Source organism: Acanthaster planci, linkage group LG01, assembly GCF_054643075.1.
Source record: "Acanthaster planci isolate LZ-2023a linkage group LG01, COTS_SCS, whole genome shotgun sequence".
Lineage (NCBI taxonomy): Eukaryota > Metazoa > Echinodermata > Asteroidea > Valvatida > Acanthasteridae > Acanthaster > Acanthaster planci.
The window spans coordinates 25,348,496-25,367,340 of record NC_141777.1 but is presented as its reverse complement, the minus strand read 5'-3'; the positions used below and the strand labels follow the sequence as shown (position 1 = coordinate 25,367,340).

Here is an 18,845-nt window from a genome sequence, read left to right as displayed (position 1 = left end):
TGATGCGAAGTCACTGTGTCACTGTTTATCACTGCGATTGGTTATGTGAATGTACATGTACATGTAAAGCATGCAATATTTATTTATTTGTTTATTTATTTGTTTATTATCATGCTGCTAATGTGTCTGCTTGGGAAGCCGATGACTGAAAAATGCCAGTACTGTCACAAAATCAAGTCACAAAATCTAGAAGACAGGTGCATACGTGTAGCTAATGCAGCTTACATGTATGTTTCATTGTCGCTGAATTCATGCACAAGTGCTTGTGGAAACTTGCCAAAAAAAGCAAAAAACAACCATACACGTGTATATATATTTTGCAGGAAAACTGCCGGTACGCAATAATGCAGGGTACATCGGGGCACAGTTTTATGGAACTTCAAATGAATTTGGGTTAAAGGGGTTAAAGATTTAGCTTCAAGCAAAACAGACTCTTAAAACACCCATATAATGACAATACATGTATTTGGTATATGAGACCAACTTCATGTACATGTACATGTATCAGCACAAGCCCATGCACATGTGATTGGGGCAAAATGGTTCATTTCAAGTACTGGTATCACTTTACTTTAAAAAACTTACTGCATAAGCCCTTTAACTAAACACCTGTTTATTACAACCTGTTAGATTGTAAACTGTACCTGTAAACATGTAGATGTATCGTGTATAAATACTATACTGTGTAAACTTTCATCTTCGGAAGCTTTAAATAACATGCATTGATTGTTGTACGGGTCCTTCCTTCAAACTTTTGCGAATTTCTTGCGATTACAACCGGAATTGGTCGTGTGAACGCGAAGTGTGCAATTTCCGCAAGGATCCGGTAGCTTGTGATGAAAAATTGAAGTAAAAATAGTCTGTGTTCAAAAATTTGCTCCCTGCAAGTGCAATATTTGTATTTGTGGGAAAACTACATGTCACCCACTGTATATCACCAATGAACCACCAAAGCAAAGAAAATTGAAAGACGGCCAAATTCTTGCAGTCCAGTAATACATGTAACAAACATCAGAGTTTTGTCCGAAAATGATGTCACATGTTTGCTCATAAATATGCAAATAACATAAAATATTAAAACACTGAAAACAAGTTGTGAGTGTTACACAAGGACTGCATTGAAAAAAAAAGACAAAAAAACAGCATGGCGCACCCAAGACCCTTTAATGTCGTAATGCACATGGAAAAATAGAAGTGAAACTTCACAAGAGCAACTATAGATATGTATGGCTTGATACATGTACATGTAGGCCTACCGGCAGCTGTATGGTATGTCTTATTTCTTGTACATACATGTGTACTTGTTCAAGTCAACAAGCTTAATAAGCCACTTGCGAGTTAAATTTGAATAAAATCTGGTACACTGTGTTATCGTATTGCACAGAAACGTAACAATTTGAATTCCCTAGACTGAAGACACTGTTGCTATACCTCATGATTCGGGGCAAGCTTTTGCATAGCGACCACCATTTCTGGAATGGACTGGTTCCGCTGTGCCCTTCTTATCCATTGAGAACAGCGTATTGTTGCAAGGCATCTCTTATGTACACTGTAACTAAGCAAAAGCTTGTCCTGAATCACAAGGTATAGCAACAGTGGTTTTAGTATGGAGAATTCAAGTTTTTATGTTCACGTGAATTTGGAGAACTCAGTGTACCAGATTTTATTCAAATTTAACTTGCAAATGGCTTATTGTCATCCAGGTATTCATGCAGCACAAGGTACATGTACGTATGGTACTGTGCACGCACCGTACAGCAGTGCTGTGCTTCCCCAACATAGAAATTCACATACATGTACCGGTATGTATGAGCAACATGGATGCACCCTGCTCTCCCTTTTCTCGTCTTTACCTGTCATTATTATAATCGCGGTGCGGTTTGGGACAAACAAGAACCCAGGCACCAGTCAGTCAGTGACTCATAATATGAGTGCCGAGCCATTTGGCAGTGCATCACACACATGAATGTGCAGCCGGGGGATGATGGTACAGTCACTCCCTCCCAACTGCTCTGCTCAGAGTAGTAAACAACACGGCCAGACAGAAATATAATATTGTTTCTGTGCCAGGATCACGGTTTCCTCCGTTCCTCCCTAGTTGCATCTTTTACACTGGCAAGGAGTGGGATACTCCAGTTTGATATACGGACATACATGTACATGTAGGTAGTGCTAGTAACTGAAGTCAAAGGGTAATACAGCGGCTCTTCACAGCTGGTGTGGCAGTTGTTTTCCTGATAAGGGAGGTCATTTTTCCCCCCAATATTCTACGCAGGACATGGTGTGCAGTTGGAAACAGAACCTCACACCGCAAGTACTCGTACAAAGTACATACTGTACATGTACATGTACTCTGCATTCCCAAACATTTCATGAAATCTAGTTCTCATCAATCAAGCATTTTTACATGTCCAAATTTCGAGCAAAACTGGGACATCTGTTCCCACAGCAGATTGATGTGCCCCTTGCATTGAAAAACGAGGTGGTCTGTTCTGCAGGCTTTGATGGACATGTGCCTGGTACAAGTACATACATGTGTATAATTTGGGTTGGAAGTAACCAAATGTACAGTGTGTAGCCTCGCCCTTTTAACAGGTCAACAGTACATGTGTACATGTACAGTGTACATGCCTGCAATATCAGCAGTGGTACCCGTATTTCAAATACATATAGGCCTACATGTAGTACATGTACAATGTACGTGTATTGGTACATGGACATGTGTATAGGCCAACATACATGTGCATGTACATGTACCCTACATGCACGTGCTACGGATGTTCCTACCGGTGGTTGATTGAACTACTGTACATGTATGCAGTTCCGTGTTCAGAACTTCATACCGTGGTACGTGTACTGGTACACAACATGTATTACATGTACATACATGTATACACACATCCTACATGTACATGTACTTGTATAATTATTCACTATGAAAACATCTCTATTCCTTCCACTCCATTGTGGTTTTTCACTTTATTTATCTGTGATTATGGAATGAATTTCAGTTATTTCTCTGCATTGAATATTGGCTTGGGTCATGGTCACTTTCTGGTACATGTACATGTTTTTAAATGGACGGTCAATCATTGTGTAACACCCGCATGCACAAGATCTGTGTTTATGGGGGGGAGGGGCTGTGTTTTGTTGCAGAAGGGATGTGCATGTACCAGTAGCTAGAGCCAGGGTCTCTGTTTCATGTGTAAATGGTACATGTACATTTACATATACATGTACAGGTGTACGTGTGCATTCAGATGTAACCTGTATAATACCGGTACATGCATGTTGGTCCCACATGTCTACACTTCATCAGATTTACACGTACATGTACCTTCTGATATAGATTCTCTTCATAATGTTTTGGTTAGACTGCATGGTGCAAATGCATCTGAATTCATTGGATGTTTGTTTTCTAGTACTAGTACATGTACATGTACATGTATGTACCCCAAGAAACCAGCTAATAGAGATCGGTACCACAAAATGAAGTGTTCATTTAGCTTAGTAATTGAACATGTACACTGTAATTTTTGAAATGATTTTCACAATTTCTGGTTTTGTTTTCTTTGTTTCTTTGTGTACAGAATACAAGTTATTAGGGACCATTAGAAATGGTCTGTGTCCGGGATACACGTACCGGTATCCCGTGTACCGATATCCCGTGTACCGGTACGGCTTGGAAACACTAGGTGGTTAACTCACGACTATATGTACATGTACATGTATGATGTATATGTAGGGTTTTGAAATAACAGCACAAAACAGCGATATAGAGCCGTACAATTTTTCTGAGCTGCATATACCGTTACTGGTACATGTAACCCACATCTGCACCATTTGTAAATGTCCCTGTTAAAAGAAAACCGTATATGCACCAGCATGCATCTTTAGAGGATGCTGGTACATTGTACTTCAGTTTTTTGTATATTCATATGCATGTACGGTACCGGTAGGTGGTTGTAGTCTGGGTGATCCAGGTGAAAGAAACATACATTGTACCAGCAGATGTAACGATCAAGGGCCTATGTTTCCCGGGCAACATGTGCGACCTACATGTACATGTAGGGCAAGGACAAAATTGACTGGATGATTGCTGCCCTTAAGTGCCTGCCGTTGTTACTCTGGCCAGTTCCCTAGTCTGTAGGCAAATTGTCATCACAGGGTTTCAAAATACATGTACGTGCTTTTCACAGAAACTAATCATGTTGGGCAGTGATGCTGGAAAAACAATGAAGATTAATCCTACCGGTAGCGTTTCTCATTCCTTCACCTTTTAGAGGAAGGAGGACTGTTTGGGTTGACAAGATACAATTTAGCATGGCAATAGATACATGTACATGTACTCATATACGTATTTCATGAATGATAACTTTTTAAGTGAGTGGTTATTCCGTATTATACCCCAAAGAACGAAGTTACAAAGGTGTCAGTCTGTTACCAAGACAACATACACTGTACATGTACATGTATGGTAGATGTAGCTTTACTTTATTTTGGCACAGTCCAAATGTCAAAAGAAATGTTTGTGATGGGGGGACACTTCCAACAAAGAAAAAGCACTCGAGTTTAGGTCCAAATTTACCACCACCATATGACGGAAAAGATTCACTGTGAAAATCTCCTCCAACATGGCTAATTTTTTACCCACAGAATTATCTTTCGTTAGGGTATCAAACTGGCCTGGACGATGGAGTACCACCACGGTATTGCTTTTTTTTTCCCCCCCTCTCCAAATGTTTTTCACAGACTCGGTGGATGGAGCCCCGCATGCCCAGAGGGCGAAGATTATACAACCTGCACTAAACTGATCAATAGATTACGGGGGGAGTAAATATGAAATTAGTGCCTAGTCTGCATTGGGGAGTCTGCACAAATTAAATGGAAGTGAAATGCAAGACAGTAAATCCATATTGGCAGGCTGGAGGTTGCAGTATCGGCTGTCATGTTTTTCCAATAACACACAAACAGAGCTGACAATACCTGTCATGCAAACAAACAGGAAAAAACTGCACTGGAGATTAAATTTCACAAATGCTTGAGTGCGTACGGTATCTGTCTGATGTTTTTTAAAAACAGATTATAGCATTGTTTCATGTGCGTTTCATTTTATGAGTAAGCAAGGTCATGGGAAGAGTCGCGCAGTTTCAGATTTCAGCAGGAACCTCAGTTTTTGTTGATACTTCAATGAAAGTGTTGAAATGATGGTATTGAATGAAGGTACCCAAAGGAAACGCATCCAATTCGATCAAGCCATGCCTAGTAGAAAAAATGTCCAAACATATACATGTACATGTATACAACAGGAAGGAGGTAATTTACAGTAATAAGTTGGAACATGTGTTTGTACATGTAGATGGCGTTTATTTCTGTTCTCAGTGTTCACACATAAGCAAATACTTGTAGGCACATGTACATGTAATACCTAATGGGAGGACTGTACGTCTTTGTACCATACAAACAAAGCAGGCATGCATGGGATAGGACCTTATTTATGACACTGATTTATGAAGCTGTTTCAAATGTATGGCAACTGAAAATCGGGAAAACAGGATGCTGTATTTCACCCACACATGCACTCGTCTGTCTGGATATTTTAAAAAGTCGCTTTTAAAAACCATGCAAACCAAAACAAACGTGACATATACGTGTACATGTACCCATACATGTACTAAAGCAAATGGAGTTAAGAGATGGAAGTACATTGCTTCCATGTGCTGCATGGAGGCAATATACTGGTACAATGTACTCGTACATGCAGTGCTGTTTGCACAGCATCAAAAAACATTGTCGGCTGTAAATTTGTAAATGTTCTTTTTTTTTTCCTTCAGCGGGAATCCTGGGCGACACATGCCCAGGGTTGGTTGGACCAGCAGACCTGCAACGCGCCGCGTTTTTTAATCTTTGCACATGGGAGGGGGGGAGAGACAGAGTATCGGGCAGAATTGATTAGCCAGGCGTACGGACGGCAAAAGGAAATCCCGGCTTCCTGTGGGCTTGGGAAAAAAACAAAGTCTGTGGCCGAGGGACGTAAACAAGCCCAGGTTTTTTTTTCTCTACCTCTCTCTCTGTTTTGTTGGTGCCTGGGAATATGGAAGGGGTTGGGGGTCAACGATGGGTGAATGTTGTTGTGTTGTCATTCCTGTGGAAGCGAGAAAAGGGTTGCTGATGCAGCACCTGCCACTGATTAATTTGTTCTCAATGAAAAGTGAAGTCGGTGATTTGATTGGTTACCTGTGCTCAGGTTTATGCAGGCGTGAGATTTCTCAGCTTTTTAGCTGATTTCAGCTGTTTTTGTTATGAATTTCAGCTTTTTTTCCTTACTGACTGTGTACAAAAGTATAGGAGATTTTCACAGTTCAGCTTCTTTATGCTTTTTTTAAAGTTAATTTCAGCTATTTTATCATTGGTCAATCTCACCTCTGTTTATAGTACTCTGTATACCAGACCATTTGTTCGCAGGGTCTCTAGTACCTGTAATTTCAATAACAGGTACTTGTTTGTCTTTTCGGGGGTAGGGGTGTTCTCTGTAATCTGCTCCGAGTGGAACAAAAGAGAGCGTGTTTTTTAGGTCCTCACTGCATAAGCACGCGTTTATAATGGAGATCAGTAGCGTGTGATGCGGAGCACGCTGAGTACGCTTAATGCATTTATTCCTTAATGTACGGTCTTTGTGTACCCGCAGAACGCGTGCAAGAGCCCACTTGGAAAACTTACTACCATATGTCTTTCTTGTGCTGCTGGGGGGGTGCACTTCAACTTGGGGCGGATTTTACTAATGCAGCACAATTGCTCACAAGTACCCGGATACATGCATTGTTGCAGAAAGAGATGTACAGTACATGTATCCGGCACATGCACTGTTCATATTACCATACATGCACCTCCTACCGGTGCGTACCGGTATTCATAGTGGACCGGTTCTCGTTGGTCCATTCACACTTACATGTACCGTACATGTACCGGTACCTTCCAGTCACTATTTTTACTGTTGACCAGGCAATATGCATGTGCAAGTCAAAAATGCTACCATACTTAATTGTTTCCGGTAACAGTTCAGTTTAACTGTCAGCTTTGGTAAAGTACACATGCACAGGCATCACCCTACCCGTAGCTACGTGACTCAGAACAAATATCTGTGTAAATTAAAATGTACATTGTACCTGGATCTTGCATTGTTCCTAGAATTTTAGTGGCAACCGAATTTGTATGCGGCATGGTAAAACATTACATGTAAATGGTCTGGTGGGTGGCCATGTTAGTGCTGTCTTCTCCACATTGGAAGTTGACACACTACAGGAATGGCGGTTCTTTCAGCTGCGCCTTCGGAGCTAGTTCATTAACTTCCAATATTGAAGGTGCTTAAAATTGACTATCCAACCTCCGACCATGTACGTGTACATGTACATGTATTTGTATACTGTCCTGTTCACACTGTATGCTTGTTTGTACAAATGTAAATGTACAGTACATGCATGCAGTGGATTCTGTGCAGTGTTTTACATGGAACAAACCTGAAATTACACATCAGAAGGACCCTAAGAAAGAATTCAGTACATTGGAGCACATTGTAGATTACATTTGTTCCTGATTTTGTAAGGAGGGGGAGGGGAGTTTGATGTGCAGAATGTTGAACAGGTATTGAAGACTGCAAATGGTCTTTAATTCTGCACACATGTACACGTACATGAAGCTGTGCTCAAATTTCTCCATTTTGGTGTCTGAGCACTGAATCTCAGTATTGATGCACTGTTTAAGTGGTTCCGTTTTATATAATCGTGACCCGCTCTGCAAAAAAGGGTAATACATGTACAAGTAAGTCATGCAATGCCAAAACATGTAATGGCCTATTCTACATGTACCTGTACATTTGGAGAAGGCAAGATTTCTTCAAAACGTGATTTTGTGTTTTTCATCTTTAATACATGTATGTAGCTTCTATAATATTTATATTTCAGAATTGGTGACTACAAACATGGATTCTGATGAAGAAAAATGAATAATTGATCATTCGATAGGAAGTCCTACATACATGTAGCATGTGTTTCCAAGCACTACACTTTATGAGCTTGTTCTTGAAAAGTGCTTTTATTGAATCAAAAAATGTGGATGTACAAATGTCTATCATAGTCCGTATCTCCTGATCTCTAGAACGCAGTGCACTAGAGGGGTCATTTACAAATTGTAGCTTTTGGTATGGACATGTACAAAATCCAGCCATTACATGTATCATTAACTCATAACCTGAATCTGGCGACTTATTGCCCATCTGTTTAGAGCCGGTCACAGTTGTGCTTATGACTGTATAATTGTGAATGTTAATCATGTTAATTGGCATAGTTACTGTCAAAGGCATATTTCTTCACAGCTACATGTACATGTACTGTAGGAAGTCTCGAGTGCAGTTTATACATGTACATACAGTGTACTGGTTTTCAAATTTGTCTTCTCTATATGAACTGGTACACACGGTACCATGCACACATGTGTACTGTTACATTTTACATGTTCATACATGTAAGTGTACATGTAAGTGTACATGTATGATGAGTACATGTACTTGACATGCAGGTACATGTACACATTGTGACATTTCAAGTCAGTACGTTTTCGGTTTTTTCCCAGGTTCAGGGAAATTGTCATTGCCAACCTTTAATGATTGTTGAATAATGGTTTTCAAGTTGGAGACACTTTTTCAAGGGAAAAAAAATGAAAATCAGTTAGGTTTGAAATTGATACATGTATGTACAGATACCAGAAATGAATTGACCAAAGGTGCACAGCATGCCCCTGTTATTCCAAGGAAAGACAGTTGTTTGTGGAAGTGGACAATTCCTGTCATGGGCATATGTAGGAAGTGTCGTTTTTATAACAACAGGGAAACTTCTGATGTTGAGGAAAAAGAGACTGAGAAACCGAGGGGAGGAGGGAAGAGCTTTATGGAAAAAAGTACATGTTCATTGCTGAAGCTAAAGTCTTGATCTGGTCCATGTTCATGAACATCTGCTCCATCTTCTACATGTACATCCTGCATTAGAGGAGGTGGTTGTTAAATGTTTCTTTAGTTATGATCCTGTAAAACTGGCTGCAAACCTGTTTGGAAGCAGTACTTGTCCTTCCTATAGTTGTTAAACATTTACGTATCCTTTGACAAGCTTTGCAGCATGGATCAGGTTGAAGTACCGGTGTGATGATATTGGCAGTACATTGTGTCATCGAGACTGCCTATTCATTTTTCTGAGAAAACTAACAAGTACTAACTTGAGTGTGCCCCATGACCTGTTACTATTGATTTGTTTAAGTGTGTTCACTATTACATACATGTACGTTTACATGCGCATTGAAGTCAAGTCTACATGTAGTAGGAATGTGCAAAGCATGGACAGGAGACTTTCAGTGCAATAGGCACAAAAGGTGTGCATAACAGGAGTTGTAGTTTTGAAAGCATACACATGTACCAGTAGGTTGCAGAAGCTCTCAAGTTATTAAAAAGCTAAACTGAAGTTGCTAAAGTGTGATTATGTGCATTGTAAATATCACAGGCTGACAGGCGATAGCAGCCCTGACCCACTAGACACAGTTTGAATTTCATTGTATTTTGGACAAAAGCCCAGAAAAGTGAATGTTCATAAATAAATGGTTGTTTTCCTTCCATTCTGAAAGCGTATTCCACTGATATATCGGTATGTGTCACACTTGATCATTTTTAGTACAGCTACTCTACATAATACAAAAAACTGGGTAAGTGACTTATTGGTCGAGTTCAGGCAGTCCGTTCTTGACACGGGTTTCGTGCACTGATCTCTACTATACTCAGTATAATGGTTTCGTGTTCTCGCACTCAAATGGCGGAAACACGACCAAAGAACACTGTTTTCGGAACAGGATCACACACCACCTCCTTGTCAGGATTTTAAACGAACACATGGAAAAACCTGTGAGATTTGATTTTTGATCAGCCGCAAAAAGAACCGATATGGCTTTAAAAAGCCGAAGACAATAAAAAGTTTTGCAAAATTAATACTAATAATTTTCCATGACAGAAATGAATTTTTTAAATGGAAAAGAAGTTAGCCCAGTTATCCAACATTAACTCTCGAAGAATGCACAAGGACGCTGCCATGTTGCATGTTGCTTGGCACAAATAACTACTAGCGCTAATAACCGGTTGAACATTGCCGGCATTCGAGCGACTGACCCACAAACAACCAATCGAGCTGTTCATTAACAAACGAGAACAAGCCGCCTGAACTCAGCCATTGTGACAGAGTCAAGTCAGTGCAGCTTGTGAAATGTTGTCCAGTGAGCCAGTTCAGTATTACCACTGCACATGCCCGAAATGAAGCCTGTCCCAGGTCATTCGGACGCACTTGCAAAGACTGCCCTGTCAATGGGGAGGGGGTCTTACCCTGCTTGGTTCCAAATGACCTTGCTGTTTTGAAATACCGAACTGGCTCACTACATGATACAAAATGGATGCAGCACATACAAAATCTGAGATGCAAAACTGCATGTACATTCCTAGGGTTGTCCAAAGGGTGTGGCCAACTCACAAATGGTGAAAGATCAGTTACATGTACATGCATGTTGGTTTTTTGTTCTTTGTTGCAGGGACGAATGGATGGCAGCAATAAGAGATGTTGTAGAGAGGGTGAGCAAGTCAAACGAGGAGAAAACCACTGAGCAGAATGCCCGCATTACAGACAATAGGAGTATACAGAAGAGACATACAAAGGTGGGTGCTGGGGGAAAGTCTGGGTGTACGACCATTTGTTTTCCACTCACCAAGTGAAAAACTTCTTGACTCAACTTCTATGGGAGGCTTACAGACAATAGGAGTATACAGAAGAGGCATACAAAGGTGGGTGCTTGGGGAAAGTCTGGGTGTACGACCATTTGTTTTCCACTCACCAAGTGAAAAACTTCTTGACTCAACTTCTATGGGAGGCTTACAGACAATAGGAGTATACAGAAGAGACATACAAAGGTGGGTGCTGGGGGAAAGTCTGGGTGTACGACCATTTGTTCTCAACTCACCAAGTGAAAAACTTCTCGACCCAACTTCTATGGGAGGCTTACAGACAATAGGAGTATACAGAAGAGACATACAAAGGTGGGTGCTGGGGGAAAGTCTGGGTGTACGACCATTTGTTCTCCACTCACCAAGTGAAAAACTTCTTGACTCAACTTCTATGGGAGGCTTACAGACAATAGGAGTATACAGAAGAGGCATACAAAGGTGGGTGCTGGGGGAAAGTCTGGGTGTATGACCATTTGTTCTCCACTCACCAAGTGAAAAACTTCTCGACCCAACTTCTATGGGAGGCTTACAGACAATAGGAGTATACAGAAGAGGCATACAAAGGTGGGTGCTGGGGGAAAGTCTGGGTGTACGACCATTTGTTTTCCACTCACCAAGTGAAAAACTTCTTGACTCAACTTCTATGGGAGGCTAAAACCGTTACAGGTACATCTATACATCATAGCAGGCACTTTCAGTGAAAGGATACTGGTACATGTACATGTATGTCCAGGTTTAATGCTCCTGCCACACTGAGTGGAAGCCAAAAATAAGAGATTCCCCTTACTGTAAGAACAAAGTACCTTATGCTGGAAAACCAGGCACCGTGTTGAAAATTAGCAGTGTTCTGGTTAAAATAAGCCTTCCAGGTTTTTGTTCTGTAGAAGTCAGCATTTCAGTGCTTCTCGCATGTGCATTGTATTGATGTCTTAACATAGACATGTGGTAAACTGCCATTTAAACTTCTCATCCAACATTTTTTAAGTGAGAGTCTCAACAAAGTTGATGTATCATTGTAGATTTTTACAATTCCATCAAAATCCATGTTCTTATTGAACTTTTTGGGGGGGATAAAACTGCCTCGGCTGAGCAGATTTACTCAAGTCCAGTCAGAGTACACAGAGGATTTACATCCCTGCTTGCTTTACATTGTGCTCCCAGTGACTAAAGGTGACAGACCAAAATTGTCTGCAGAAACTCTCTGCAGAGCAGCGGTAGTTTGACAGGAACCCAGTGAATCCAATTGGAAAAGCTCTGCACTGCAAAACTTCTGCGAGTACACTTTACAATGCCCAAGTTACAATAAATGGCTTACAAACACAACTCTCTCAACGAAATTTGCCCAAGTTGAAGTGCGTGCAGCTGGTGCAGATGTGTAGCAAAATTACCTGCCTTGATGCCTCGTTTGTGATCTCCTTTTACCTTTTAGTCATTGCAGTGTCTCACAAAATCTGCAGTAAATAAAAAACAAACCGTTTTACAAGTGCAGTAGTAAAGAGCTACATGTACATGTACATGTATGTGCTGGTACCTAGTAATCTTCCTCCTGCTTCAATCATCAAATTGCTTGGAAAGACCATTTCCCTGTGCAATATTCCCGAGCAGTTGAAAGCTGGAAGAAATTAATGGTAAGAATGTTAAATATTTTTTCTGCTTTTTTTTTTTTTTTTTACTCTTGCAGACTCTTCAAGATTTTGAGTTTCTTAAGATGTTAGGCAAAGGCACATTTGGGAAAGTCCTGCTCGTCAGAGAGAAGACAAACGGGGAGCTGTATGCCATCAAGATATTAAAAAAGGAAGTGATCGTGGCAAAGGTATCATTTTGTTTCCTTGATTGATATTCTTTTTCACCACATCTTTCTGTCCCATGAAAAATGTCTATTTCAAGAAAAGTTTTTTTCTGGCCCCTCCCCCCGAAAAAAATCACACTCCCTGTTTTGGATGCTGGGAGTGAACTTCCGAAATCTTCATTAGACCCACCACTCCAGACATACTCATTTTCATGATCTCTGCTTTGAAGACTCTGTTGGGGGTTCAGTGGAAATTTACTGAGTTTTGCACTACATTTTCAACTTTGTCTCCAAAATTTCAAGCTCTAGAAACTTCTTCTTGAAACTTTTAATTTGATTCTGGGAATTCCCCAGCAAATTTTCTTTCCTCCCACTTTTGCCCCCGTCTGTCATACCCGTGCACATTTGCTCATTAATTATGCAAGAATGACACCTGCTTTGCCTTCAAAGTTTGACTAGTCAGCAGGCAAGTGTTATGGGCCCTCAACAGCCGTAAGCTTGGTGACGTGAAGGAAAACTTGGCACTCTGGAATCGGCCCCGTGCACATGCCACACCATGCAGACTGATTGGGCCGATGTACATGTACATGTTATATAGACCCAATTCAGAAGGATGTCATTTTTGATCATGTGCCCTGAATCTGTCTTATTCAGTAGAATCTGTCAAACGGGTGGTGCCAGACTATTTGGGGTTCCATGTCCCACTTTCATTTTTTAATAAGGGAATAAATACATGTATGTGCTTGGCCAGTTTTAAAACGTGCGTTTAAGACTGGCTGAGGAGAGTGGACATGACTAATGCCCAAGCTGCAAGTGAGGGCATTATCAGCATTCATTCCCCAGAGCCGGTGTTAACCAAGCACGTTTATTCCCATCCATAAATACCTTATTAGTCAGAAAGTCAAAAAAAGTCAATGTGTGATGGATTTCCAATGATTTTGTTCCAGAATTTTACTTTCCATTTTCCCGAACACCCCCATCCATTTCATGGTATATTCCTTCTGCAAGTTGTTCAAAAGAATCTCCTTATATGGACTTGGCATGCGTGTGGTGCATTGCGTGCACACAGACTCTAGACCAATCAGAATTGATTAAACTGGCTCGTATCCAGGTGCCAGCACCTGATTCACACAACGGGCATTATCAAATGTTAATACACAGTCAAGTTGCTCACTGTTGAATAGGGAGACTGTCTGAGGTATATACATGTTGCTTAAGACATATAGATACCGGTATGATAATGTACATGTATATCACAAATTTTAAATTATTCATCATTTTAAATGAAATCAATCTGTAATGAAATTCGTTGCTTTAGTTTGTATTCTCAAGTCTCATAATAAAAATTTAACCTCACTTTGAATTCAGTATGGCTGACTTGTGTATGAGGTTTTTATCAGGCCATGTGCATTTACTGAATCATTCAGAACTATTGAAACAGCACATTTACCAGCTCTGAAACTTTTTCAGACATGCTCTCCAAGTCTCTGTGGAGGCTAACTAACCTTGGTTGCATAAAATTTGCATGCATACCGGTAAATGTATATACATGTATGTCACATGTTGTTTTTGGTGCCTCGGGCTTCGTTGAACGATGGATGACACTCGTACTGCTTTTGCCTCAAAGTTGTGTAAAGCAATCAGTTTTACACATGTACATGTACTTCCTTTATGTCCTCTCTCCCTCAGTTTGCTGTCCCAGCCAAACCTCTAGTTTCCTTGCCCCGAGTCCTACATTTTCTAGACGTCAGTTTTTGCCCATCCATTGTAAGAAGATGTCATTGGTGCTGTGTGATGTGAATGATATGCAAAGACGGGATGCTGAAATGAGCATGAATCCCAGCTCCCTTTGGCTTGAAATTGCAAGAGTAAATTTGTGCAGACCGTCCTGCTACTCTATCCAGGCAGCTTGTTAATGTCCTTTAGACTCGGTCGGGAGGTGCGAGTAGCCCAGGCTTAGTTTGCCCATTGCAAAATCAAATGGTCCTCCTCTTTAGGTTGAATTGCAGAATTACAGGCTGTGGACACTACGGGTAGCTGAGATTTTTCCTGTTCCCATCTTATATATTGTGACCTTCAACATCCCGACTTTTGCTTTTGGCCAAGCTACAGCACTGGACACCATAAGCAACGAGCTGCAGACATTTTTGGTAGATTCTGAAGTCCCTTGTTGTATTGGGGAGGGGGGTTGAAGCCAGGTGACTCACCCTGAGGTGGGAAGGTGGGTGCATCCCCTTCCCCCAAAAAGTCAGAGCGGCGGGGACCCTGTTTTCCCTCCAATTAGCCAACTCGTTAGTCATCCTTTCCTGTTTTTCCCACTTCACTTTTCTTTTTTTTTTTTTCCTCTCGGTTTTCCCTAGGATGAAGTTGCCCACACGCTCACTGAAAGTCATGTCCTTCAGAGAACCCGCCATCCGTTCCTGACGGTAAGATGTGTTAGAGATTGACATTGACTCCCAGGGTGACATGCCTTGACCTGCAGCATTGCGTCAGGTCAGGCTCGTAGCTGGGGCTAACCTTCACCTTCACTGGACTTTCAGATTTTTGTCTGTTTTGTTGCATTTGTTTCATTCAAGTCCCCAGACTGGGGTAAATATGGAAATCATGTCAAGGCACGATAAGTCCCCCCCTAAAATTTAAATTTTATATCTTACTTGCGATTTTCAGATTTACCCTAAGACATCCTCAAATCTGAAAGAATAGAGCTCAGTGTAATGCTTGTAGACCACTGTAGTAATAACCTCACTTCTTTTTAGCATATGTACTTTTCTGTGGAGACATTTGCGGGCCCCAATACAGTGGGCTATTGAATTGTTATAAATGCAAATTAGTGTAGTAACATGCCAAAACCAGTTACATTGTTGCGCATATGTGAAACATACAATGTACACGTATTTCCATCTATCAAATATTGAATGTGGTGTCCTAGTATTGTGGGTGTGCTGTTACAAAGTGTTGAATTCTGCCAAATTTAGAAAGCTTTCAAACTTCCGGGGGGGGGAGGCGATGATACATTTGTTAAGGCTGAATTTTTTTCTCCAGTCTTCTGCTACAGTCTAGTGGATATTTCATGAGAGTGTCGCTGGATGACAAGTCCTTGTTGAATTGGTAACTTTTCCCGAAAGAAAAGGTTGAAAGGGGTTGAATAGCTGGATAAATCACCCGCAGGATGCCAACAGAAATGGCATCTCTGAATTTCTCTTTACATTTCCATACTTGCAAACAGATGTGATCGGACTTGATTCAGCTCACTTCCTGAAGGGTTGAGAATGTTTAGGCAAATTGTTGACATGTATAATGCCAAATACAGGAAGAAAAAGATAATAGGACCCACGAAGGATAGCTGTTAGAAAATATTGAGTGGACTTAAGAGTGATGATAAATGCAAAAACATGTAAGCCTGAAACATCGTAGGTTTAAGACTGCATTAGAAATTTTTCTCTTATATTAGTTGGAAATGAGGTTCCAATGGACAGAGCAGGACTAATTAAAACACTTTTGAAATAAAAAAATCGATTTTTTATCAAGGCCAAACCTTAAAAGGGTGAAAATCCTCAAGGGTTGACTTCCTGGCATCAATTTTCATGATCAGCAGATAGGATGTCTGATTCATGGGTCATTCCCCAATGCCTCTCTGTTGGAAAGAGCTTCCCTCTCTCTCCAAAAAACGCTTCCCTAGGAACAGCCTGAAATGCAACTGATGCTAGTTAAAAAGTGTGACCCAAGGACTCATCCTAGGAAACCCACGAAAAATACCCTCACCCTGTTTGGGTTATTGTTAGGAGTAGAGAAGGTTGCTCATGTATAAATGACATGCTCACCTTCAGTTTCTCATTTGTACTTTGAGGTGCATAGCAGGACATATAAACTCATCCCTGTGTTTGGGGCTCAGCATTTGGATTCAAACTATTCAGAGACCAGCAGACTTTCTGTAAGGAGACATGTACATACATGTATGAGCAACTAATCTCCTATTATGAATAGAGTGATTTCTAAAAAGCATAAAAATCAACCTCAAAGACGAGAAACCATAAGAAGTACAGCAAAGTATATGTTAATCAGACTTTGTCCATGCTACCTCTACTCATTAGTCCCTTACATGTAGGGGGTCATGCCAATAAGAGGTTTCTACAGTAGCTGTTAAGTGCATTAGGGTGCCTTTTTATATTGTGTGGTTTTCATGTTTTTTTTTCAATTGAGGGAGGGTCGGTCGGTCGGAAAAAAGAAATATTCCTTAATTAAATAATTCCAAGCTGCTGTCATACAGATGACTGAATAAACTAGGCAAATGTTTCATGCTTGCCACTTGTTTTTGCCAGAAAAATACCACGCTTGACTATAACAAGTCTATTTTGAATGAATGCGGCTGCGGTACCATGCTGCTATCAACGTCAAAACACACCTCCTTTGAGTCATTGTCAAGACACCATACGGTGTTCTTGTGTGCTTAAATACATGTATATAAGTAGTACATGTACATGTATGTTTGGTTTTCCTATGGCACTCCATGCATGTACATGTCATGATTGTGTGCAGTGCATTGGGAGCAGTACAGTACCTGTTGGTCTGGTATTGTTGCCGTGCCATGGATTTCGACTGTTGCTGCGTTGATGTTTGGGCAAAATTATATCACACATGTACAAGTACATTGTTGTTTGTACAGGTCATCACAACCTACTGTATTTATGAGTTCCTCTAAGCAGTCATACTAAGCAATTATATCGCACATGTACAAGTACATTGTTTGTTTTTGTACAGGTCATCACAGCCTACTGTATTTATGAGTTCCTCTAAGCAGTCATACTAAGCAATTATATCGCACATGTACAAGTACATTGTTTGTTTTTGTACAGGTCATCACAGCCTACTGTATTTATGAGTTCCTCTAAGCAGGCTAGGGGTTGGAAGAAGAAGAGAGACAGCTTTCAAAAGTGAATTATTTTAAAACTGAATAGAATACATGTACTTGTATAGTACATGCACATGAAATGCTCTGTTTCGGAGTCCAGAAAATAGTTGATGATTTTGCAGACTTTGAATGTTGGCAATCAAAAGTAAATTTGGCACGTTGACCTGGTTGCTTTGCTGTTCAGTGCATAGGAGTTTAGCACAGTGTACGAAAAAAAAAACAACTTTGTCAGAAAATTGGATGAACCATTAGTTACCAGATGAAATGGTGACTGCATTACTGAATGGGAGTCATTGGTTTGAGCACCGGTACGTCTCACGAAACGTTTCTCACTTGGTGAAATTTCATAGAAAGAGCTCAAAACAGCTTGGAGAAGGGCATACTGCTTATTATCACTCAAGACTCGCATTTCAACAGGAGTGACTGGCTTGACTCTCAGTAGTGCCATTACTCTGATATAGTAATTGCTGCATGGAACACATACATGTGTTGCTCACAGATGTGACCCTTTCTCTTTCTCGTCGCAGTCACTCAAGTATTCATTCCAAACGACCGACCGGCTGTGTTTTGTCATGGAGTATGTCAACGGTGGGGAGCTCTTTTTCCATCTGTCACGGGAGCGAGTGTTCACGGAGGATCGGACCCGTTTCTATGGTGCCGAGATAATCTCAGCTTTAACCTATCTCCACGAATGCAATGTCATCTACCGTGATCTCAAGGTGCATACTCTAGACTGTATTATTCTCTTGCCGCCTTTTTTTAAATTCTGTGGTTGTATTTGGAAATTAGCAGTTTGTCATTAGCAGGTAGGACCCTGTCATGTACTATGATAGATTGAAAAAAATTGGTTAATGACCGTGTTACAGAAGATGACAGGCAAGCTAATTCCATGGAATTTCCCTGAATGGTTTGGGGGAAAAAAGGATTTTCAGATTCCGCAGGAATGCCATGCTTTTGGTAGCCTCCAAGTTTCATATAAAAATTTCCTCCTGCACCTTGACCTTTTTTGTAGAATTTTGAAATCTGAAAAGAAATACCAGAAAAAAAATTTACGATGTGCAATTTGGAACTTAATGATCAGAGTTTCTTTTTATTATTTATTTTTTATATTAGGGAATATTAACTTTTTTATGTAGACATTCGTGATTCCCATAAAATCGGTCGAGTACAATGGTGTTATTTAGTGCAGGAAACTTTGGCTCAACCAGTTTTCGTGGGATTTCTGTGAAAAAGTGGTTGACTGCGTATTTGACTGTTCCTGTTATTTTGCCTTTCCTTTTATTTGTGGATTTGCAACCAAGTTTGGAAAGGAAATCTTTGGAAAAGTTGGAAAGATTAAATAT

General features: G+C 40.5%; 1 protein-coding gene across 2 annotated transcripts in view; it reads left to right on the top strand.

The window, feature by feature from the left end:
* LOC110975151 (RAC-gamma serine/threonine-protein kinase-like) overlaps positions 1-18,845 on the top strand; it is a 48,008-nt gene that overhangs the window by 17,840 nt on the left and 11,323 nt on the right. For both annotated transcript variants that reach the window (XM_022227349.2, XM_022227348.2), the window contains exons 5-8: positions 10,615-10,738; positions 12,486-12,617; positions 14,954-15,019; positions 18,030-18,221. In XM_022227349.2, the coding sequence (XP_022083041.1) occupies positions 10,615-10,738; positions 12,486-12,617; positions 14,954-15,019; positions 18,030-18,221 (514 nt within the window). The remainder of the gene's footprint in view (positions 1-10,614; positions 10,739-12,485; positions 12,618-14,953; positions 15,020-18,029; positions 18,222-18,845) is intronic.